Genomic DNA, 19117 nt, shown 5'->3' with positions numbered 1-19117 from the left:
ACGCAAAAAGTATACACCTCTGCTTTACATAAAATAGTGGAAGAGAAAATACAAGAGGAGAGACAAGAACGTATAGAGGCTGAAAGAAAAGGCAGAGGGCAAAAAGAGAAGAATTATAGAAATGAAAGAGAGAACGGAAGGAAACAAAGAAAAGAGGTGTACAAAAGAGAGCACTGCGAATATGTGGAAAAAATACAGGCCAAAATAGATGAAATTAAAAGAGATAGAGAGTTAGAAAGAACAGGGATTCTTTGGATTTTTCTTATCCTAGGCTTTTTAATTCATCATCAAGTCAACTTGCAATGTTTTTTTGTTTTTTTTTAAAGGGTAATATTTCACCAGCAATGTTTATATTGGTTATAGATTTATGAAAATGGTATAGCTTAATAGTGACAAATTTCTAATGGTTTGCTGAAGCACGACTGATGGTTCAACAACTTGCTGTAATTTTCTATCGGATCTTAAAAACACGCTATAACTACTGCTTTCTGTCTTCAAAATAATTTTGAAAGGGCTTTATTTAGGTTTGGAATGCATCCCAATTTCCCTTTCCCTTTTTTGTTTGTTTGAGTAGACTAGATAAACTTGCAACAAAGCGGCAATTTAGCTTAGATGCAAAGAAATCTCTCAGAAAAAAGCCTGAAGAGGTTAATCAAAAAATTTTGAATCGAAGAAGTGTAGGTGTTTTAATACCAATTTATTATTTTATTCACTGAAATGTCTACATGATTCACTTCAATGATTCATGAAATTCTACAATATTCATTTCAGGGAATATGTCGAGGAGTAAAACAGGGAAATTACGACCTACCCTCAACAAGGAAGACATGGAGAGAGCTGTCCAACAATTTTCGGGCAAAAAAATGAGCAGCGGCAGGATATTTCAACTTGAAAAAGCTGATATTTCACACTGATATTTCTTTTGAAAAGGTTTCAAACAGCTGGTGAGACCAAATTTGCTTATGAACGAACCCATAATGTAAAACAGGTTTTCAGTCATGAAGAAGAAAAGTTTCTTGTGAGTTATGTCAAGGAAGCAGCCATGATGCAGTATGGTCTTTCTTTGAAAATTGTCAGGCTGTTAGCTTACCAGTATGCGATCGCCAATGCTAAAAATTATCCCCCATCATGGAATGACAATAAAATGGCTGGTAAACAATGTTTAAGGGATTTCAGAGAAAAATTCTCCAAAGAACTCTCATTAAGAAAATCAGAGCCAACTAGTCTCAACAGGTCAACAGGTTTGACAAAGAAACTGTGAAGCTTGTCTTTAATAATTACGAGAATGTTCTGAACCGCTATGATTTTCAGCCGTCTGATATTTGGAATGTTGACGAGACGGGTTTGTTTTAAAACATAGCCTTGGTGATTTTCTTAATACAAATGATTTCCAACAAATTATATCAATCTTTAAAAATTCTTTTGAACATGTTCTAAGATTATCTAGGGAAAGATTAAACCAAGAATTTTTCCAGCTAAAAGAGAACAAGAAAAAAAAACTATCAATGTACAAGCCTAATCATTTGCCAGGCCCTGGGGTGATTAATTTAAGCAAAAACGAGTTAACCAAAGAACAAAAGGAAATCCTTGAAAGAAGTATAAAATTCGGACTAAATCCTAAAAATGTACCAATAGAGGAAATTATTTCAAAGATTGAAACAGGGATTCATAAGTTTAAAAGATATAAATAATTTAGATGACTAAAGACTAGGGGTCCTGAATATTTTAACAAATTTTGGTAGTTATCAAGAAAATGTTAAGAACAAAGATATAAAAGTTTTTAAAAAAGATGATTCTCTAATAATAACGAAAGCGGATAAGAGCAATACAGTAGTAATCCTAAAAAAGATGAAGATTAGTAAAATAGAAACAATTCTAAATGATACTTCTACACATAAAAACTTAACTCAGACCCAACTGAATTGTATGTTAAAAATTAAGGATTTAGAAGACCTTAAAACAAATGGAAGTATCACACCACAGATGTATTACAAGTTCTTTCCGAGGGGATCAGTCAGCCCAAGAATATATGATTTGCCAAAAATACATAAAATAGGTATCCTTTTAAGAACTATAGTTTCAACAACCAATTCATCAACGATAAAAATCGAGAAATGGTTAGCCATGACACTTTAACCTTTATTATATTATCTCCAAGATTCGTATATAAAAAACTCAGAATTCTTAAAAGATAAACTTGTATTTTATCCGAAAAACTTGAGGAACATAAAAAATGAGATGGAAGAATTATCTTCGGCAATCGAACTGGAAACTATATTAAATTTAGTTAAAATAACTAGCAGGTATACTAATTATTTCACGTTTCCGTTACTTGTCTTTCGCATCAAATCATCCGATCCAGGTAAAAAGGGGTGAGGTTATTTCTTTAGTTGATCGGGTATTAAAATTAGCATCACCAGAATACATAAGCAATGAACTAATTTTTATTAAGGATGTTTTAGTAGGTAATGGCTATTCGGAAAATATGATTTCTCAAATATTTGAAAAAAGGAAAAAAAGTTGATGGAACCAGAAATGTTTATACCAGAAATATTTTTCGTAAATGAAAAAGCAGTGTGGTCTAAGAAATTATTTTTTTTATTCCTACTCATTATGTTTCCCAGAAAAAAAAAAAAATCAGAAAATGCTCCAGCGATGTTACGTATTTCCAGATGTTCCTGATCCTTATTCATTCCCCCATACTTCCCCACTTGATGTCGTAAAAAATTTGAAAAACTAAAACGATCAAGCATTTGCCCCTTAGATATTCCTGTTCCTCTTATTAAAGCTAGAGACCCTCGAGCAAAGAAGAAATAATTTGTGCCTCCGTTTTGGTAAGTTGGCACTTCTGAGCCCCCGTACTGCGAACCTTTTCCCTGAATACCACGTATCTCTCTGTGCAGATATGACTTCATGATCCTATAAAAAGATTAAACAAACTTACGCACAGTACAACTCAGTCCTGTTGAAGCGTTTAGATTGAAGTTGCAGCACTGTCATTTTTTCTTCTACCTGAAAAACACACTATTATGGTATCTTTATCAGAGGATCACAGCATAAACAATATACAGTAGAATCATGACTCAGTAATATTTGGCTACTAGTCTTGGCGCGTATAAAAGCTCCTACGTCCCCGTCAATTCGACCTCTGATGGCAGATCAAACGAGAACCCTGGAACACGTATTTTCGTAGAAACTTTCTCAAAATGCCTTTGAAACCAACTCGAGACTTCAAAACCTACTTGTAATTAAAAAAAAATCTAATAATAACATTGCACTATAAATTACCGATTTTTATATATGTATTGAAATAAATTAATTTAAAATTAGATTCTTTAAAAGTTAGTATTACAGGTGAAGCCAAGTTTTGCATTCAAGAGAAATCTGACTTGTCTACCTGTGAAAAAATCTAATGTCGCTTATGTTTATACATTCTCCGGAGCACTTGCATCTCGGCCTGGCTTTGTATAATGGTTGGGATAGGGAATGATTCTACTGTATATAAAATAACTTTTAAGATCAATAACAACACTCCTATATACCCTAGCATCTTGCGATGATCCTGCCAGTCTTTGGTTTACGAAAATGCAATCAACAAGGTTAGCAAAAGTATGATTCATAAATAAATTGTAAATCATTGCCTAAAGGGGGGGATAGGGGGCTATCATTTTTTTAAAATAATAATACCTCATTTTTTTTTATTGAAAGCAGGGATGCCAAAAAGATAATGATTTTTTTCATTTAAAGTGGAGACAGAAGAAAATGATATCAAATACCCTGAGAAACCATTGATAGATTTTGATAGACCCAGGGCCCCCCATTGGGACTTGTTCATTGTCTTGGGTATTTTGCGATTTCTAATAGGCTACTGGCCTAATTTGGCTTTTGTGTGTGCCCCCTTTTAATTAGATTCTTTAGATCTTATTGAATGCCACGGCGAATTTATGACTCACTTTTCCAATAATTTGAGGTATATCAGAAAATTTCGACATTTTTTTGTTGTCTTTGTACCCCTTTACTCACACCCTCAAATTTTTTTTTCAAGGATTACTAAGCTGTTTAACGTTATTTTGCGTGTTTGTTTGGACCATTTAGTGACCTAGTTAATAATTAAGTAAATTATTTTTCTAATATAAAGCTGAGACGGTATCCTATTAAGATGGTATCCAGTAGGGAGGCATTACATTTAAATGATATCTCGAAATTTTTTTTTATTGAAAGCAGGGATGCCAAAAAGTTTTTTTTTTTTTTAATTTTAAGCAGAGACGGCATCCTATCAAGGTGGTATCCAGAAGGGGGGGGGGGGGTAGTGAGCTATCATATTTAAATGACAATACCTCGATTATCTTTTTTAAAGCAGAGATGCCAATAAGTTCATTATTATTTTTTATTTAAAGCAAGAGACGGTATCCTATCCAGAGGGGGGGCATAGGGAGTTAATATATTTAAGTGATAGTAATAGCGATATCTACATCCCCACCCAACGTTGCACTCGAGTGACGATGGGGCCCTTGCTCCAGTCCCCAAGTTACATTAAAAGGCAAGGTCATAATAAAAGCTTTCAATTTGGGAGGTTCAAGGAGGAGTCTCTGACAGTCATATGACCTCAGGTATATTGAAAGCAGGATTTTTATTAAAAGCAGGGATACCAAAAAGTTTTTTTTTCTTCAATTTAAAGCAGAGACGGCATCCAATCAAGGTGGTATCCACAGGGGGGGGGGGTAGTGAGCTCTCATATTTAAATGACAATGCCTCGATTATCTTTTTTAAAGCAAGGATGCCAATAAGTTCATTATTATTTTTTATTTAAAGCAAGAGACGGTATTCTATCCAGAGGGGGGGGGCATAGGGAGTTAATATATTTAAGTGATAGTACCTTGATTTTTTTTTTTTAATAAAAGCGGGGATGCCAAAAAGTGGAAAAGTTGACAAAAATTAACAAGATTTTCGTGAGTTATGCTTGATACAGGTATCCTATCAAGGTGGTATCCAGAGGGGCGGGGGTAGGGAGGTATTACATTTAAATGATAATATATCGAATTTTTTTTATTGAAAGCAGGGTTGCCAAAGTTATTATTATTTTTTTTAATTTAAAGCAGAGACAGCATCCTATTAAGGTGGTATCAAGAGGGGGTGGGGTAGTTAGCTATCATATTCAAATGATATTACCTCGATTTATCCAGAGGGGGATTATTTTTCTAACATAAAGCTGAGACGGTATCCTATTAAGATGGTATCCAGTAGGGAGGCATTACATTTAAATGATATCTCGAATTTTTTTTTTATTGAAAGCAGGGATGCCAAAAAGTTTTTTTTTTTAATTTTAAGCAGAGACTGCATCCTATCAAGGTGGTATCCAGAAGGGGGGCGGGGGGGGGGGGAGTGAGCTATCATATTTAAATGACAATACCTCGATTATCTTTTTTAAAGCAGAGATGCCAATAAGTTAATTATTATTTTTTATTTAAAGCAAGAGACGGTATCCTATCCAGAGGGGGGGGGGGCATAGGGAGTTAATATATTTAAGTGATAGTACCTTGATTTTTTTATTAAAAGCGAGGATGCCAAAAAGTTGAAAAGTTGACAAAAATTAAAAAGATTTTCGTGAGTTATGCTTGATACAGGTATCCTATCAGGGTGGTATCCAGAGGGGCGGGGGGTAGGGAGGTATTACATTTAAATAATATCTCTATTTTTTTTTTAAAGCAGGGATGCCAAAGTTTTTTTTTTTTTTTAATTTAAAGCAGAGACAGCATCCTATTAAGGCGGTATCCAGAGGGAGTGAGGTAGTTAGCTATCATATTTTAGTGATATTACCTCGATTATTTTATTAAAAAGCAGGGATACCAATAAGTTAATTATTTTTTTTATTTAAAGCAGAGACGGTTCCCTATCAAGATGGTATCCAGGGGGGGGGGAGGGTATAGGGAGTTATTATACTTAACTGATAGTACCTTAATTTTTTTTATTTAAAGCAGGGATGCCAAAAAGTTGAAAAGTTGACAAAGATTAACAAGATTTTTGTGAGTTATACTTGATACAGCACTTGTATAGTTTTATCGTTCAAAGGGAAAGGGACATATGTGTCCAACCCGTTTTTTTCTTATTGATGAAATGGATTTACTTTGAAAACATTCATTCATAAGTACCAGGCAGATTCACACTAAAACGAATAGGTGACGAAAGCGATATCTACATCCCCACCCAACGTTGCACTCGAGTGACGATGGGGCCCTTGCTCCAGTCCCCAAGTTACATTAAAAGGCCAGGTCATAATAAAAGCTTTCAATTTGGGAGGTTCAAGGAGGAGTCTCTGACAGTCATATGACCTCAGGTATATTGAAAGCAGGATTTTTATTGAAAGCAGGGATGCCAAAGTTTTTTTTCTTCTTTAATTTAAAGCAGAGACGGCATCCAATCAAGGTGGTATCCAGAGGGGGGGGGGGTAATGAGCTATCATATTTAAATGACAATACCTCGATTATCTTTTTTAAAGCAAGGATGCCAATAAGTTCATTATTATTTTTTATTTAAAGCAAGAGACGGTATCCTATCCAGAGGGGGGGGGGCATAGGGAGTTAATATATTTAAGTGATAGTACCTTGATTTTTTTTTTATTAAAAGCGGGGATGCCAAAAAGTTGAAAAGTTGACAAAAATTAACAAGATTTTCGTGAGTTATGCTTGATACAGGTATCCTATCAAGGTGGTATTCAGAGGGGCGGGGGTAGGGAGATATTACATTTAAATGATAATGTGTCGAATTTTTTGTTATTGAAAGCAGGGATGCCAAAGTTATTATTATTTTTTTTAATTTAAAGCAGAGACAGCATCCTATTAAGGTGGTATCTAGAGGGGGTGGGGTAGTTAGCTATCATATTTAAATGATATTACCTCGATTTTTTTATTAAAAAGCAGGGATACCAATAAGTTAATTTTTTTTTATTTAAAGCAGAGACAGTTACCTATCAAGATGGTATCCAGAGGGGGGGGGGGTATAGGGAGTTATTATACTTAACTGATAGTACTTTAATTTTTTTATTGAAAGCAGGGATGCCAAAAAGTTGAAAAGTTGACAAAAATTAACAAGATTTTCGTGAGTTATACTTGATACAGCACTTGTATAGTTTTATCGTCCAAAAGGAAAGGAACATATGCGTCCAATCCGTTTTTTTCTTATTGATGAAATGGGTTTACTTTGAAAACACTCATTCATAAGTACCAGGCAGATTCACACTAAAACAAATTGGTGTGACGAAAGCGATATCTACATCCCCACCCAACGTTGCACTCGAGTGACGATGGGGCCCTTGCTCCAGTGCCCAGGTTACATTAAAAGGCCAGGTCATAATAAAAGCTTTCAATTTGAGAGGTTCAAGGAGGAGTCTTTGACAGTCTTATGACCTCAGGGTACTAGATGTTGCAACGTTCTTACGTATCTACAGTGGTTTAAAAGATTCGATCACCCCACAAATGATTACCAAAAATATGCACAAATATAAGAAATGTAACATTTGGAATATTAAAACAACTTTTTTCAAAGCTTTGAAGAAAAGCAAAAAAGGCTAAATACCCCTAACTACGCTTGAAAGCTATTTTAAAAAGAAACTCTTTGGAGATTTCTATGGAAATGACCATAGCAGAAGCTTTGAGCCTGGATGGGGATCAAAGAGGAGTCTTTGAGTATTTTGACAACATGTGACTTATTGTTGCGAATTTCTTAAATTTGGTAATTTTTATGAGCATTTGGAAATCAAAGCTTAAACTCAATAACTGAAACTAAGTCCCCTAACATTTTGAGATACTTCAGTCTGCATATTATTTCATTTAATTACTAATAATTTCATTTATTTCATTATTGGAAATTAAATTAGTAATTAAATTATATTAGTATATATTAGTATTATATTCGTATTCACTATATTAGTAATTAAATTTCATTTAATTACTAATAATTTCATTTATTTCATTATTGGAAATTATTGTGGCAACTTACTTCCTGTTCAGTGATGATCTCTACCTCACTGTATGAATCTCCACTCCCTGTCCACAAGGGGATTAATTCTGTATATTGAGCAGTTAATGCTTGGTGGTAATGTGTGACACCTTCATGATCTCTTAATTTGAACCACAGGTTGTCCATCACCTTAATAAAGAGACAATTATTTAATTAAGAGACAACTTTTTCATGGCATAATGTTACTTTTTAAGATTATTTGCTGACTAAAATAAGTTACTAAGAGCCAAATGTAAGAAAATACACTTTTCCGTGACTGGATTCAAAATGTTCCACCATAAAGAAGCCAAAAATATTAAGTTTGCCTCCTATTGTAGCAAAGTGGTGATTACAGGAGCCACCACTCCTTCAGACTCACTTAAAGCTGAGCCAAAATCCAGTGAATTATGCGCTAATAGCTTAAAAATATTGCCTTGTACAATGAAAGACCACTGTAGAAGGGGGTGGCCAGCGTTTAAAGTGCAAATTTTGTTCTGGCCTTGGGAAGGCATAGGGGTTTTGCGCCCAACTTATATTAATTTCTGCTCGTTTTGAGTTTGACTCGGTTAATTACTGTAATTTCTGTTCGTTTTGGGTTTCATTTATTTATCGATGCTGGTTTGTGGTAGTTTCACGGTCGGTAGATTATTTGATTTGAATTTTGCTCATTTTTGTTTAATGGAGTTCTTTACTTTTCTCTGAAAAACTTATTTTGTGGAAAGTTTTTTCAATTAATTTCTGTTCGTTTAGTATTGACTTAGTCTTTTCAGGGAAAAAGAAAATAACACTTTAAATCTTTTCCTTTAAAAGACTTTATAGTTTGGCCTGCTATCTGTATGCTGGAGAAAAATTTTCAGCAATTTTTAACAATATTCACCCTTTTAAAAATCTGAACACAAATAGTACTGTTTAACTTAAGTTTCATACCTCCTCTAGTTAGCCTGAAATGGAAAACATGATACCATTCGCAAAAAAATCTGTTTACTTTCTTTGATAGCTTGGTTACACTTACACTATTTTGATTTGGTTAAATTTTAAGAGCAGAAGTAGTCTCAAAACTTTGAACATAATACCCTCAGTCGTTCTTGTGATGCTGCTGAGATGCCTTATTGGGAATTAGCACTATCACAGTGCATTTTGATTTAATCTTAAGTCAACATGTAGTTTTTTAACATAATGGGCAAATGGGAGGATGGCAGTGGAAGGGGGATTAGTTGCCCTCCAACCACTTTCGACTATTAAAAAGGGCACTAGCCTTTTGAGTTTCAAATCGAATGAGCCCTTTTCTTAAGTTTCTACGACAACACCTTCTATAAAACCTTATACGTCCCCACGGCATAACTTAAAACCCTTGCCCTTAGGGCCGTGGCGGAGTATCCTCCTAAAAACATATTTTCTATCTGTAAATCTACGCTGAACAAAATGGCTATCTCAAATTTAATTGGAATGTGTTTAGGGGAATAATGGGCGGGGGGGGGGGGGGCTAGTTACCCTCCAATCACTTTCAACTATTAAAAAGGGCGCTAGCCCTTTGAATTTCCAATCGAATGAGCTGTTTTGAAGTTTCTACAACAACGCATTCTACAAAAAAATTATATGCCCCTAAGGCATAACTTAAAACCCTTGCTCTGAGGGTTGTGGGGGAATTTCCTCCTTAAAAAAATATTTTCGAACTGGAAATCAACCAGCCTACGCTATACAAAGTGGCTATCTCAAAATTTTGATTGGATATGTTTGGGTGAATGATGTACGTGGGAGGGGCTAGTTGCCCTCCAATCACTTTTGACTATTAAAAAGGGCACTAGCTCTTTAAATTTCCAATCAAATGAGCTCCTTTTGAAGTTTATATGACAACGCCTTCTATAAAAACTTTATATGCCCCAGGACACAACTTAAAACCCTTGCCGTGAGGGTTTTTGGGGAGTGTTCCCGTCAAAAACATATTTTCAATCTAGAAATCAACTACGCTGAACAAAATGGCTATCTCAAAATTTTAATTGGATGTGTTTGGGGGAATGATGCGTGTGGGGGAGGGGCTAGTTCCCCTCTAATCACTTTCGACTATTAAGAAGGGAACTAGCCCTTTGAATTTCCAATTGAATGAGCCTGTTTAGAAGTTTCTACGAAAACACCTTCTTATAAAAACCTTATATGCCCCCAGGCCATAACTTAAAACCATTGCCCTGAGGGTTGTGGGGGAGCGTCCTCCCAAAAAACATATTTTCTATCTGGAAATCAACTAGCCTACCATTTGCTCAAGTGACAAACCCTTTATTAACCAAACTATAAAAACACTAATTAGAACCAAATTGAAGCTTTTCAAAAATGGTAAACCAGATGAAGCCAATAAACTAAGAAAATCAATTAAAAGAGAAATTTGCAAATTGGCACGATCGTACTACAAATATAAGGTCGAAATATTGTTTACTAATAAACCAAAAAACTGGTATTCCGAGGTTAAAAAGCTGTGTGCCAGGAGGCTTGAACAGCTTAACTTTAATCTACCCGAGTCCCCTGATATTACTGCCAATAATCTCAATAAATTCCTCGCTTCCATTGTCCAGAGTCTTCCACAAATGTCTGACCAATTACCATCAGGAGCCATTTCCCCTTCTTTGCCCACTGTTTCTCGGTCTGAGACAGAAAGAAGAATTCAAAAACTAAGAAAGACAAGTATTTGCCCTTTTGATATCCCCTTTCCTCTTATTAGTGCCTTCGGTGATTCCTTGTCTAAGCCCTTGTCTTTCCTCTATAACAAGATTACCGAGTCTGGGCATATTCCTACAATTTGGAAACAGGATTTCATAACCCCTTTGAGAAAGAAAATCGGAAAGCCTGGTTTTGAAGGCGTTCGGCCTATTACTCTTCCTCCTATTTTCCCGAAACTTTATGAAGGATTACTTGCAGATTGGCTATAGGAAAAAATCCTACCTCTTACTGACTTGAAACAATTTGGGAACCTGAAATCCACCTCTACTTCCCATTACCTCGTTTCTCTTATTGATCACATCGGGAAAATCCTTGAAAAGCCTAATTCCTGGCTAAATTTAATTTCCATCAACCTTCAGAAAGCATTCGACCTTGTTAACCACAATATTCTAATTGAGAAACTTGTCAAAGAGTTCAATATTGATCCCTTACTGGTGAAATTGGCTGCCTCCTTCTTAAAAAATAGATCGCAGGTTGATAAATACCAAAATCATTACTCAAATCCTCTCCCTGTACACAATGGCATACTCAAAGGTACTCTCCTAGGTCCCTTCCTTTTTTCAGTAATGATCAACAGCCTCGCAAAGGAATTTCCTGACCGATGGAAATTTGTTTATGACCTAACGGTGGTTGAAACTTGTTACGGAAATTTAATAAGCGACCCTGTGAGTAGACCCCGAAGCCACGCCGAAAAGTCGGCGGCGTGCCACCGAAAAAAACGGCGGCGCGCCACCGAACTTGTATCAGCGCGCTGACGCCGCCGCTGATTTTGTCGTCGGCGGCGTCACTAATACGCCGCCGTGTTTTTTTGTTTTCTTTTTCTCTCTTTTTTGGGTATCGATATCGACCTCCGGGCTACAACCGTCATCCCGGCTAATCTGTTTCTTAAGAATAAATACCGTCATCTTGGGCTTGCCATGTATTAGGCCTATCGGTTCGTAGGAAGGAAAAGAAGAAATTTTTCTTGAAAAAAAATTCCACCTTCCACTTTTTCAGGATGTTATCATAGGCAGCGCAATCGATCTGTCTAAGTAAAGAACAATGTTGGCACAATGTGTTATTTTTTTTTTTTCAAACCAGGGCAATTCGTATGGAAGGAGTTGCCGTAGAAACTTCAAAAAGGGCTCATTCGATTGGAAATCGGAATAACTAGTGACCTTTTTAATAGTCGAAAGTGATTGTAAGGCAGCTAACACCCCTTCCACGCCCACCATTTCCCCAAACACATCCAATCAAAATTTTAAGATAGCCATTTTGTTCAGAGTAACTGATTTCCAGAGAGAAAATGTTTTTTGAGAAGGTTAATCCCCCACAACCCTTAGGGCAAGGGTTTTGCAGTTATGCCCTGGGGGTATATAAGAACAATGTTGGCACAATGTATTATTTATTATTTTTTCCTTTAGACCAGGGCACTTCATATCGAAGAAGTTGACGTAGAAACTTGGAAAAGGGCTCATTCAATTAGAGATTGGAGTGGCTTCTGCCCTTTTTAATAGTCGAAAATGATTGGAAGGCAACTAACACCCCTTCCACGCCCACCATTTCCCGAAACCATAATGTATCATTTTTTGTTGTTGTTGTTTAGACCAGGGCACTTCGTATCGAAGGAGTTGTCGTAGGAACTTCGAAAAAGGTTCATTCGATTGATAATAGAAAGGGCTGATGTTCTTTTTAATAGTCGAAAGTGATTGGAGGGAAACTAATCCCCCTCCCACGCCCACCCTTCCATTTGCCTTTATGTTTATAAAGTAAATGTTGCCTTAAGATTAAATCAAAATGTACTGTGTTTATGCAAATTCCCAATAAGGCATCTCAGCAGTATCCCAAGAACGACTGAGGTTATTATGTTCAAACTTTCAGGGCTTCTTCTGCTCTTAAAATTTGACCAAATCAAAATGGCGTAAGTATATCCAAGCTATCAAAGAAAGTAAACAAATTTTTTGCGAATGTTATCAAGTTTTCCATTTCTAGTCAACTAGAGGAGGTATGAAACTAAATTAAACACTACTATTTGTGTCCAGATTTTTATAAGGGTCTATGTTAAATTTTGCTGAAAATTGTTTTCCAGCGTACAAATAACAGGCCAAACTATAAATTCTTAAAAAAACGAAAAGATTTAAAGTATTATTTTCTTTTTCCCTGAAAAGACTATGTCAATATAAAACGAACAGAAAATAATTAAAAAAACTGTTTCCAAAAAATTAGTTTTTTCAAAGAAAAGTATAGAACTCCATTAAACAAAAAATGAGCAAAATTAAAATCAAATAATCTCCCAAGCGTGAAACTACCACAAATCAGCATCGATAAATAAATGAAACCCATAAAGAACAGGAATTACAATAAATAACCGAGTCAAACTCAAAACGAGCAGAAATTAACATAAGTTGGGCTCAAAACCCCTATGCTTTCCCAAAGCCAGAACATAATTTGTACTTTACTGAAAAAAATACAAATGAATATGCATTGTAAGTTTAATATACATATACTGATATTTAGTAATCGAAATGTTAATACTATTTGACTTATCAAAGTTATAAAAGTAAAAACATTTATATTTTTTCAGTAAACTGAAAATTATGTTCTGGCCTTGGGAAGGCATAGAGGTTTTGAGCCCAACTTATGTTAATCTGCTCGTTTTGAGTTTGACTCAGTTATTTATTGTTATTTTCGTTCGTTTTGGGTTTCATTTATTTATCGATGCTGATTTGTGGTAGTTTCCCGCTTGGTAGATTATCTAGAGCTAGTATAGAAATATATATATAGAAATGAATTACTTTTCTTTTGCACAGTTAGCAGAGCCCACTGAAGTTAAAGTAGCCTTAAACTTTGACTTGAAACGTTATAACTTGACCACTTAAAAGAATATTTGCAATTGTTATATTTGCAATCAGCATTAAAAAAGGCATCGAATGGTATATTCACTTTATTTGAAACTCAATGATATGATTTGGTAAATATTTACCGAATGTTCAGCTTGTCCTGAAGCCAGGTGTGAAATCTAGTAGCCTGAATATTGAGTGCAAAATAGGTTATTTTTCAAAATCTACAGGGGGGTGGACAAATAGTCCTTTTTTAATTTTTCCATTGAAAAACACCAATTAAAAATTCTAATGTCTAAAAGGGAGAGCAAAAAATGGTAAAATTCTCCTTTAGATAGCCTAGGCTACTTTTGACTAGCCTATCTTGGGAAGGGGTTAGATTAGGAAGATGAAACTTTCAGGGATGGGTCTACAGGCTAAAGTATGGGTAAATTTTTGGCAGTTCATATTATTGAATTACGAGTCCTTGAAACCTTGCAAAAAAGATGCAAGTGAAACCTTGGAAAAAAAAACCCTGCATAAATGAAGTGGCCTAAAACAATTGTTCAGCTTAACAACTTTGCTCAGTCCCAAATTAGGCCTGTAAGGTTTTAAAGATATGCAAATACATTTCCTAAATAAAAAACATTAATGTCTTAAGATTCAACTCAAATAACATGGATTGCATTTTCAGAACTGAAGCAAGAGAAACAGAAACTGATCAGGGGCCTAAATTGCTATGGGACAGGGGGGCAGTTACCCCCCCCCCCCAGACCTTGTATTATCCCCAGACCTTCTTTTGTCCCCCAGACCTGTTTTTGTCCCCCCCCCCCCAGATTTTTTTAGATTATACCCTTATTTATCCTTCATCCGAATAAAAAATACAAATTTTATCGAATACAAATTCTTATGTGAAATGACGCGTAACCCGGAGCCTCGTGTTTTCTCTTGCATTGTCAAGTAGAGATAGTAACCCGGAGCAGGGTTGCTACCCTGACCTGGAAGAATTTACTAAATCGGAGAGTAAAGATTTACTAGATCGTATCTGTTTTTACTAAATGCTCAAAAAAAAATTGCGCGTGCATCCACGCTGCACGCGGATATAACTTCATTTTTAGTTGGTAAGAGATACACAGAAAGCTGATTTTTTCAACCTTTAGACGCCGGAAGTGAATTGTCTGTTTATGAAAATAGTTGACTGCTCTTCTGTCTCTGAGACAGACAAACAAAATTGTAAATTGTAAAACAGACAAGCAAAAATTGTAAATTGTCATATGTTTACGACAATTTTTTTCCCTGAATTCAAGAAAAATAAAAGAAATCTTTGTTTACTATAAATCATGACTTTTTACTAGTTTTTACTATATTTCGGGAAATTTACAAGATCCTATAAATTTACTAGATTTTTTTTTACTAGATCTAGTAAAATCCTACTGACGGTGGCAACCCTGACCCGGAGCCTCGAGTTTTCTCTAGCATTGTCAAGTAAAGATAGTATTGTATCAGGGTTTCCACCGTCAGTAGGATTTTACTAGATCTAGTAAAAAAAAATCTAGCAAATTTAGAGGATCTAGTAAAATTCCCGAAATCTAGTAAAAACTAGTAAAAAGTTTAAAGTAAACAAAACTTTTTTTATTTTCCATGAATTCAGGGAAAAAATTATCGTAAACATATGACAATTTACAATTTTTGCTTGTTTGTTTTACAATTTTGTACATATTTCAATCATACTATATACATATAATTTTCAATCATACTATGAAAACTTAAAGCTTACCTTGAAGCCTGGAATCAAAAGTTGGCCGTGATAAGAAATAACACAAGTCCAACAGGTAAAAAGGTGAGAGAAACTACGGACAAGGAAGAAGAAGAGGAAGAAGGAAAAGCACCACAGAAAAGGTAACTCTTAATACAAAACACAAATAACAAAGTTTATTATTCCGAAAATGACCTGGAAAAATTGCATAACACGAGTAGTTGAAGTATCTATTAGCTATGTATTCTTAACATAGATAATTATCAAAATTAGTAGTTTTTTCATTGAGCATTACTGCATATAAAACTTCGTAAGCCCGAATTCGGCCCTTTGTGGGCTTGTGATAGCGATTTTTTTGAAATAAATATCTCATCACAAACAGGGATTAAGTAGAATGTTCAGTATATATTTACCAAATCATATTATTGAGTTAGGAATAAGTGAATACACCATTCAATGCCTTTTTTATGCTGATTACAAACATAATAATCATTTCTATCGGAAATAAATTTCAGCCCCCCCCCCCATATGTGCAAATATATATCTTGAATTGATACATATAGGGGGGGGGGCTAAAATTCATTTACGATAGAAACGGTGGTAAATATCTACCAAATCATATTATTGACTTAAGCATAAAGTGAATATACCACTTGATGCCTTTTTTATGCTGATTACGAATATAATAATCATTTCTATCGGAAATGAATTTCAGCCCCCCCCTATATATGCCAATTCAGGGTATATATTTCTACATTAGGGGGGGGGGGTAAAATTTAAACTTACCTCCCATTTACATCAGAAAAAAAATTTGCCCACACCCCCCTAATGTAGAAATATATACTCTAAATTGGCATATATTCATTTCCGATAGAAATGATTATTATATTCGTAATCAGCATAAAAAAGGCATCAAATGGTATATTCACTTTATTTGAAACTCAATGATATGATTTGGTAAATATTTACCGAATATTCAGCTTGTCCTGAAGCCAGGTGTGAAATCTAGCAGCCTAAATATTGAGTGCAAAATAGGTTATTTTTCAAAATCTACAGGGGGGTGGACAAATAGTCCTTTTTTAATTTTTCCATTGAAAAACACCAATTAAAAATTCTAATGTCTAAAAGGGAGAGCAAAAAATGGTAAAATTCTCCTTTAGATAGCCTAGGCTACTTTTGACTAGCCTATCTTGTGAAGGGGTTAGATTAGGAAGATGAAACTTTCAGGGATGGGTCTACAGGCTAAAGTATGGGTAAATTTTTGGCAGTTCATATTATTGAATTACGAGTCCTTGAAACCTTGCAAAAAAGATGCAAGTGAAACCTTGGAAAAAAAAACCTGCATAAATGAAGTAGCCTAAAACAATTGTTCAGCTTAACAACTTTTCTCAGTCCCAAATTAGGCCTGTAAGGTTTTAAAGATATGCAAATACATTTCCTAAATAAAAAACATTAATGTCTTAAGATTCAACTCAAATAATAAGAATTGCATTTTCAGAACTGAAGCTAGAGAAAAAGAAACTGATCAGGGGCCTAAATTGCCATGGGACAGGGGGGCAGTTACCCCTCCCCCCCCACAAACCTCGTTTTGCCCCCCAGACCTGATTTTACCCCCCCCCCCTAGATTTTTTTTAGATTATACCCTTATTTATCCTTCATCCGAATAAAAAATACAAATTTTATCGAATACAAAATCTTATGCGAAATGACGCGTAACCCGGAGCCTCGTGTTTTCTCTAGCATTGTCAAGTAAAGATAGTAACCCAGAGCAGGGTTGCCACCCTGACCTGGAAGAATTTACTATCAGGGGCCTAAATTGCTATGGGACAGGGGCAGTTACCCCCCCCCCCGACCTGATTTTGCCCCCCCCCCCTTGATTTTTTTTTAGATTATACCCTTATTTATCCTTCATCCGAATAAAAAATAAAAATTTTATCGAATACAAAATCTTATGCGAAATGACGCGTAACCCGGAGCCTCGTGTTTTCTCTAGCATTGTCAAGTAAAGATAGTAACCCGGAGCAGGGTTGCCACCCTGACCTGGAAGAATTTACTAAATCGGAGAGGAAAAATTTACTAGACCGCATCTGTTTTTACTAACTGCTCAAAAAAAAAACTTGCGCGTGCATCCACGCTGCAAGCGGATATAGCTTCATTTTTAGTTGGTAAGATTTAATACACAGAAAGCTGATTTTGTCGACCTTTAGACGCCGGAAGTGAATTGTCTGTTTATGAAAATAGGTGACTGCTTGTCTGTCTCTGAGACAGACAAGCAAAATTGTAAATTGTAAAACAGACAAGCAAAAATTGTAAATTGTCATATGTTTACGACAATTTTTTTCCCTGAATTCAAGAAAAATAAAAGAAGTCTTTGTTTACTATAAATCCTGACTTTTTACTAGTTTTTACTATATTTCGGGAAATTTACTAGATCCTCTAAATTTACGAGATTTTTTTTGCTAGATCTAGTAAAATCCTACTGACGGTGGCAACCCTGACCCGGAGCCTCGAGTTTTCTCTAGCATTGTCAAGTAAAGATAGTATTGAATCAGGGTTGCCACCGTCAGTAGGATTTTACTAGATCTAGTAAAAAAAATCTAGTAAATTTAAAGGATCTAGAAAAATTCCCGAAATTTAGTAAAAAGTTTATAGTAAACAAAACTTTTTTATTTTCCCTGAATTCAGAAGAAAAAAATTATCGTAAACATATGACAATTTACAATTTTTGCTTGTTTGTTTTACAATTTTGTACATATTTCAATCATACTATATATATATAATTTTCAATCATACTATGAAAACGAAAGAAAAGAGAAAAGGAGAAAAAAAGAAGAAAAACAGAAGAAAAAACGAAAAATAAAAGAGGAAAGGAGAAAAAAAGAAATTGATTATCCTCCTATATTAAAAATCGATGCTTGATGGTTCTCGTGCGGCGTAGCCGCACGCGCAAATTTTTTTTTTAGCATTTAGTTAAAAACAGATGCGATCTAGTAAATTTTTCTCTCCGATTTAGTAAATTCTTCCAGGTCAGGGTGCCAACCCTGTATTGAATGAATTCATTTGTTGAATAAGAGTGTGCGATGAGTCAGAGAAAAATAATCGCTATTTTTAAACCTAGTCAACCGGCTAACTTATAGCCTTTGCTTCATGCAATAAATTCCATGCGAACTAAAGTTTAACCTGCAGAAGTAAGATCTTAATTTCACGCTACAACTTTGGATTAATGTATAAATCGCAAATTTTGTGGGGAAAATCATATAACCAAGCATATAACAAACAATTATAGATATAGAGGTGTCATTCAAAGAGGGGGGGGGGGCAGGCTAGGACTTCAAGAGATGACTACAGGGACTACAGCCTGATTTATCAGTCATAATTTATGGCAAAATTTTGGAAGAGCTTTAAGAGAATGAAAGAGCATTAAATGCTTTCCTAAAGCCCAGCCATTTTTGCTCGGCGGCTGCTCACCATTATTTATGCCTCTTGTTATATTCTCACCCTAGAAACTGGGTATGGCGCAAAAAGGGAACGAAAAAGAGCTAAAATACATTTGAATTGACAGTTTTAGTATAAATAAAAATTGCTGTTTCGTGACAAAATTCTACTTTTTAAAGTGAAATCGGCTGTTATTGCGAGGCATTCACTTCACGTCAGCATGCTTCATCCGAAACAAAATTTACAACTTGCCCTCCTAGATTTAGCTGATAAGCTAGATAAGTACGAGGATTTTGTTGTATTGAGTTGCTAAGTGTCTTATTCGGATTATGTTATCGTTTAATCTAGGAAATTCTACTCGTAGTTAAACTGACAAAAAGTGATATATATGTTTTAACCCTTTTAAATTTTAGTTGACTAGCTT

General features: G+C 35.1%; 1 protein-coding gene across 1 annotated transcript in view; it reads right to left on the bottom strand.

The window, feature by feature from the left end:
• LOC148941974 (uncharacterized) overlaps positions 1–19117 on the bottom strand; it is a 68041-nt gene that overhangs the window by 12634 nt on the left and 36290 nt on the right. Inside the window, exons 3-4 of the mRNA XM_089103463.1 lie at positions 7996–8145; positions 2946–3012 (exon numbers count right to left, since the gene is read on the bottom strand). Of these exons, the coding sequence (XP_088959589.1) occupies positions 2946–3012; positions 7996–8142 (214 nt within the window). The 5' untranslated portion in view covers positions 8143–8145. The remainder of the gene's footprint in view (positions 1–2945; positions 3013–7995; positions 8146–19117) is intronic.

The sequence above is a fragment of the Artemia sp. Qi Xiang Cuo genome, chromosome 17 (assembly GCF_049724085.1).
Source record: "Artemia sp. Qi Xiang Cuo chromosome 17, ASM4972408v1, whole genome shotgun sequence".
NCBI lineage: Eukaryota > Metazoa > Arthropoda > Branchiopoda > Anostraca > Artemiidae > Artemia > Artemia sp. Qi Xiang Cuo.
This window is presented reverse-complemented; position numbering and strand designations above follow the sequence as displayed.